The sequence below is a fragment of the Halyomorpha halys genome, unplaced genomic scaffold, assembly GCF_000696795.3.
Source record: "Halyomorpha halys isolate HHAL.00 unplaced genomic scaffold, Hhal_1.1 Scaffold571.1, whole genome shotgun sequence".
In the NCBI taxonomy this organism is placed as follows: domain Eukaryota; kingdom Metazoa; phylum Arthropoda; class Insecta; order Hemiptera; family Pentatomidae; genus Halyomorpha; species Halyomorpha halys.
In genome coordinates, this window is record NW_027113281.1 from 782,539 (window position 1) to 789,611 (window position 7,073).

The 7,073-nt window shown below is 26.9% G+C and overlaps 2 protein-coding genes across 2 annotated transcripts in view; both read left to right on the forward strand.

Moving 5' to 3' along the window:
* Vha100-2 (V-type ATPase subunit a family protein Vha100-2) overlaps positions 1–7,073 on the forward strand; it is a gene marked incomplete in the record, with an annotated part of 226,939 nt that overhangs the window by 200,830 nt on the left and 19,036 nt on the right. The window contains 2 exon segments of the mRNA XM_067050852.1: positions 650–778; positions 5,061–5,149. Of these exon segments, the coding sequence (XP_066906953.1) occupies positions 650–778; positions 5,061–5,149 (218 nt within the window).
* LOC106684339 (V-type proton ATPase 116 kDa subunit a 1) overlaps positions 1–7,073 on the forward strand; it is a 128,835-nt gene that overhangs the window by 77,122 nt on the left and 44,640 nt on the right. The gene's annotated exons all lie outside the window — the stretch shown is intronic.

Here is a 7,073-nt window from a genome sequence, read left to right on the forward strand (position 1 = left end):
GATGAGTTTCTCAAGGATTTTGCCCATGATAGGTAATAAAGCGATAGGACGGTAGGAGGATGGGTATTCAGGCGGCTTTTGAGGTTTGGGATAAATAATTTTAAGTTGTAAATTTTAAATTATGTTTATATATGACAATATTTCAAAAAGAAATAGATACAATTGACAAAATGAGATATATTAGCACTGAATGTGGAGTATACCTGAAATTCAGTACAAAAAATATAGAATAATGATAATATTCTAAATGGACATTTTTTTATCTTACCGTATTAAAAAAAATAAAATCAAACAACTTCTTCGGAAAGAAAATCCAGAATGAATATATCCATATTTGAAACTACTGCTAGATAGGCTGAGACAAATATTTATTGGTAACTTAAAACAGAGATCTGTTTAATATGCTCATATTTTTAATACAATTAAAATTTAATATTGTTTAATTTTATACTGTTTAATATAATCTTAAGGTTCAATGATATGCTCCATTTCAACCAAACATGTCCTGAAAGAGACTAAAGTCAGTATTTTTCTTCTAAATTAGATCTATACTCACACTATTCAGGCAGGAAATAACTAAATTCTGACAAATATGTAAATTCACCCTATTACTTTCGATAGTAGTTAATTGATTTGTCATCTATTACAGGCACATATTGAGAGAACTGAAGGTGAAATCTTGGAAATGAGCCACAATGCAGTAAACTTGAAATCTAACTTCATGGAGCTTACTGAACTCAAACATGTTCTTGAAAAAACTGATGCATTTTTTCAAGAGGTAAGTAAAATTCTGCTGTTTTTCTTTTCTTATTTATATTTTTAGTTCATTGTAATTATAGTTTACAAGTTAAAATGAAATGTATCTATATATGTTCTTTAATGTGTAAATAGATCATTTATGTAAATATGTAATACACAATTTTACTATCTAATTGTTGTGTTTTCATAAGCAAGTTAAAGAACTTATTAAATAAAAAGGCACTAAATGTTTAAAAAGATTATTTTCTGAGTAAAAATTATACAAAACAATCATTACTATTTAAATTGCTTTTATTGTTGAACTGTTCATGATATAGCTTAAGTGAATTTATTTAGTAAAAATATCTGCATAAAACTATAAATAAAAGCTTGCTTTGTAAATTTATTTATACATAACACAACTTGTATATATAATGATTATTCACCATTCTTGTTTTGAGATTGACGTGGATGTCAGCTTTTTGGAAGTAAGTAAGTTGACACATACTTGGTTCTAAACTTTTTAAATTTTTTTATTTTCGTATTCCTTTTGTATGGAACACTCAATTGTCCAAGCAGCTTATGGTAGTATTTAATATTTTTTATTTTAAGTTACATTTATTAATATTATCTTAACATTAAATAACCATATGTTCTTCAATTGATGTATGAACTGAAATATTCCTATGTATTTGTGCAACCAATTTATCTCACATAGATTATATTTGATTTAGACAAAAATTGATATAACACATTTATATACAATGTAAAATGTCATTTGTAAACCAATATCCTTCTGCCAAATAATTAATAACTGTACTGGCTAAGTGTATTAGAGTAGCACTTCAGGATCCAAGTCTGATGCTAGCTTCAATAGTGGAGGGTGATAGGAATGACTTTTATTTTGTGGCATACCCACAAAATAAATCTTGACCCTACTCTGGTTAGAAGTAGTTATTAAACCGTTAATTTGCTATTTCTATCCTAGTTTTAAGTCGAATAGACGGCAACAATAATAACTCAACAAAAGTTATATACTGTAAGTTCAAAATAGATATAAAGAGGACTAGATATTTGAGTTATGTCTACTTCTTGTAGAAAATCTGAATGATGTGATTAAAGATTCAATTTTGATATGGATGTGTTTTCAAAAGTTTCCTAATTAAACAAAAGTCTTTAAAAATAACTAGATAATTTTAATTAATTGGTAATATCTTCAATTATTTTTTATATCCAATTAAATATTTTTCCCCAAACATCAAGTATGCTGAAACCAATTAAATATTTTTCCCCAAGCATCAAGTATGCTGAAACCAATTAAATAAGTTTGAAAGATTTATAATTGATTTAGGACTTGGAGGCTATAATACTGCAAATTAATTAATTAAATGTAATAATAGGCCTTTGCAATGATTATTCTTACACCATTAACCAACAAGCCCATATAAATCTCACCCACCAATAAAAAACTTTGTCACACTGAAAAAATAAAAAAATCTTTTAAAAATAAATAAATAAAGATGAAAAAAAAGACATTGAGGAAGGTCATAGCCTACCCAGTATATATTTTTTGTTTGACTAGATTTTCAAAGTTCTTTGCTACTCTCATCAAAGACAGGGTTAATAAATTCTTCAAGTGAGAATTCGTGAGCGAAGAAGCATATATACTTATACTTTTTATCAAGGTCATTTGAACAAGTCAGTTCATCTATATAAAACATAGTGCTAAAAGCTTCTATTAGTTTCTTTTGACCCTAATTTTTTGACAGAACAGATCTAGGTATAAAATCTAAATCTGTTCAGTTAAAAAAAATATTGAAAAGTTGTATTTTTCCTAAAGTTTGCCAAAATGTATTTAGTGCTAATTTGAAGTATGCCATCGATATGATGTTTGTTTATATAGGATATTCAAAATAATATTTTTACTTGACATTCTGCTGTCGAGTTTTATTATCATAATAGATGTGATAGTAGTGAAAAAGTTATGCTTGAAGTATGTTTAAGCAGGATATGTTTTTTATTTGAGTTTCACACTTTTTTTTTTTTTTGTTAAAAGTTGCTTAAGATCAAATAATTAAAACCAATCTTTACTAAATAAATATTTTCTTGGAGGAAGATAGTCTGGGTGGTGGTCAATAAAGGCTTCAAAATAGTAAAAGAAAACTATTTCTTGTTAACCAACGTTTCGCTCCACTTTCCAGGGCTTCATTAGGGCTGAAAAGAATGAAGTTCTACTACCAACTGATAAAGAAAATAAATATTATAATAATCTTTATAAATAAAAAATACAGTATTTAGATGCTCTTTTTCATTTCATCACTCTTTAGTCATATATGTTACTCCCTAGAATTAGATTTTTTTTAATCAATATCATAAGAACTGTTATGTTAAGTGTGTGTCTGCTTCAAGATATTATCAACCACCATTCCCTGAAGTAAATAAAAAAAACCATTCAATCAATCGACTTTAATTTTTTTTTTTTTTAATTGTAGTTGAATAGGACAGTATTTGGAGAATGGCCCACTGGAAGCTGCAAGACATTTTTTTGTTATTTATTGAGTATTAATGAAGGAAATGGAATTTATTTCAAATTATTAAAATTTATTAAAGATTTAATTCAGTTACATATTCATTAACATGTAAATCTATCAGATTAATACTTCAGCAAAGAACAACACAAATGAAGGCTGATTTAAAAAAAGAAAATTAAATAGTACAGGTTGTTCTAAAGTAATTTAAATTACTAAAAAAACTATGTCATTATGTTTTATAATATTATGTGTTGATTATAATTTGTTACTATTAATATTTACAATGCACAGAGTAGGTAATAAAGTCACAAATTAATTAATTAAATTCAGTTTCAGTAAATAAATTAATTGTTTTTAATCTATGAAAATATAGATATTTATTTTATCTTCAATAGAATTTGACTTTGATTGTTCATTATTATTTTATTTTTTGAAAAGCATTAACTAGAAATACTTAGCTTTTTGAATATAAAATATTTATAGTTTATATATTAGTAAATAATTAATGTTGGACAATGGAGTGTTCATTTAATAATGATTTTACAGTTGTTTCTTGATTTTTCCATACGCACTTAAAAAAATAATAATCATTGTTATTTTCATTTTTTTTTTTTTTTCCCTCACTGTTTTGTAGAACCATCAATTTCAAAATTCAATAGCATTAAGTGAAATAATTCTTAAGTTATTATATATTTTTTAATTTAAGATTGTAGTTGTTATACATATACTTATTTCTTCCTTTAGAGCATTTTTCTGAAATATGATAAATAAAACTTTTTTTTTTATACTATATTGATGACATCACATGGTAACCTCTTAACTAACTTTAGTGCCGTAATTTATTATTACAAAATTTAATTTTTTAAGCCACTGAACTATCTGATAAAAAGTTTTAATTTAAATTGAAAAATACATTTGAGGACATCCATGTTTCACTTTTAAAAAAAAATTGTTATTTTATGTTGAAAAAACAAAAAACAAAATAAAAGCAGCTATGTTTCAGATCCGTAAAGAACAGTTGAAATATTTTGTTAGTTCTAAATTTAAAATTTCAGAACTGAAAAAAAAATATATATATATAATTTTCCACCTTTCCATTTATTTTATTAAATTGGTATTTATAAACAAATGAAGAAATGTAAAAATTAATTTTAAAGAAAAGAAAATTATTTTCGTTAAATGAGATACAATTTTCTCCTGTTTTACTGACGCAATAAATTTGAAGATTTTCTTTTTGAGCCCATTCTGTCTCTGGAAGTACCTCATTGAATAAAATTATGTATAAACTAGAGTTCATCATTTATAGTAAACTTACATTATTTCAGAAATATGCTCTTTTTTAACTGTATTTATTTTGTTTGAACCATCATCTTGTACGTAGATATTTCCTATTTGCATTATACAATCACCTTTTGAGTGCTGGTAGTGGTTCAATATATATATATATAAATATGATGTTAAAATCATTTCATTTCTAACATTACTATATTTTTGTTAAGATGAATTGGTATTAATTGGAGAATATATTAAAGATGTTTCATTAAAAAAAATTAACATAATATAGTAATTGTTTAGGAAATGAAGTGATTTCAATTTTGTGGCACATTGTGTGTTGTCTCACCTGTTCACCCTTATTAACAACCACCACTGTGTTTTGTCTTCACCTTATGCACTGTTGCGCTGGATGTGTTGGGGCAACGCACTTTGTGTCTCCTATGTTTACTCACTTTTGTTACACGTTTTGGCTCGTTATTGTTCTTGTTGTGTCGATTGGTTCTCTGTTTTCTCCAGAGTGTTTGTTTCCAACAGCAAGAAGGCGATAGTGTCAACCGTGCTCTTATAGGATCTGGAGATGATCCTGCTTCCAGAACTCAACTTGGGTGAGTGTCTTTTATTCTAACTTATAAAATTATCTAACTTATAAAATCTTTTTATTAGTGATATTTTCAGTATTTGGGAAATTTGAAACAATCAATAATCAAAATTAATAATTTGAAAATTTATCTATGGAACTCAACAATTTATTCTAACAATTATTCATTAATTAAAATTAAACATTTTGTTTACTTACCATTTTCAAGTTTTTGGTTTATAGTTTCTATTAATGGTAAGATTATTTTTTATGTTTTTGGCTCAATTTTATAAATAAAAATTATCAGTTATCAACTAAGCAATACAATTATATTTAATATTTACTGAAGTAGCAGTCAAATTATGTTATTTTTTTAAATATTGCTTAAAGGAATTTCATTTATTTGTTTCATAAAATAATTTATCACTATTTTAAAAAGTATTTGTGTAGAATATTAAATAGATTAGCAGTTTTTTTTCATTTATTTGTTTCATAAAATAATTTATCACTATTTTAAAAAGTATTTGTGTAGAATATTAAATAGATTAGCAGTTTTTTTTTTTAAGTGGCCTAAATGAATTTTTGAAAAAAAAAAAGTTAAAATAGGGTATAGTTATCTTTTTTTTATAATTATAATCATACCTCCCATAGAGTTTGATTTCTCTAAAAATTAATCTAAAAATTTTCAGCATTTAAATAGTAATTTAGTTTCAATAGACTGGTGCCATTTTCAGAAAGAATGGCACATACAATGACCTTCCTTTTGTCAAATGTGTTTTAATCTATATTTGATAAGCTATATTTAGTGGCTGCATCCACAGCTTCTTTTTCTCTATTTTTTAATTTCCTCTTGTATATTTTATTATTATAATAATGGCAATTATAAAGCCTCATTATTGTTGCTAAGTGGAACAAAAGCCACGTTTGAAGATGGTGCAATGGTTTTTAGCTTAAAAGTACTTTTATAATCACTGTGAACTTCTCACTTTCTTCAAATGCCTGGGAATATTCACCTAGCTAGATTAGTTAATTGAGGGTCAGGCTCATTTTATTTAATATTTCCTAGCAATGCTGATTGTTACAGCTTTTTACTGTCCCTTCCATAAACTCCCAGTGTTTCTAATTTTCAGATTGTTTTCTAAGAACTTTATCCATTACATGGTGTAATGATGAGAAACATGCTGGTTTTAGATTAAACTGGCTTCTCCTATTATATATTTCCTAATAATCTGTCCCTACCTCTCTGATAAGATCTTCAAAGTAAATCATAACCTAGCCTACTCATCCCTCTTTTCTCAGTCTGCCAGTGTTCCTCAAGATAGTATCCTATACAGTTTATACAGCTGATATACCAACCCAACCTAACACAGTCCTAACAACATAAGCTAATGACACATGTGTGCTGTCTGTAAATAATGACCCAATTACTGCATCACAAACTCTGCTGCCATACATAACATCCTTTGGGGAATGGTGTCACAACTGTAGAATCAAAATAAATCCTAAAAATCCCATAGTTCACGTTTACTCTCTATCATAAACCTCTACTCTCCTGCCCTACAATAATTTTTTTTAATTTCCCATTTACACCCTGTTTAACAGGTTCTGTACTTAGAACTCGGTCTTGACAAGAGACTTACTTGGAATCACCATGCTAGACTGAAATGACTAGGAACTGCTGTTAGATTTCGATTACTACAACACCTTGACAAATGCCCACATATACTATGATTATCCATCCTAATGTTTATATCTGTTTGGATGTACGGAATTGAGCTCTCCAAACCATCAAATTCCTCCCATATTCAATCCTTACTATCCGAAACATCCCATATGAAGCAAATTTGTCCTGAAATAGATGTACCTCCTTCAATTCCAAAATCCTTACCCATACAAACCCATTAGTTTTCCCTCATCCTTGACACTTAGGTAAGGTGTATAAATATATACAA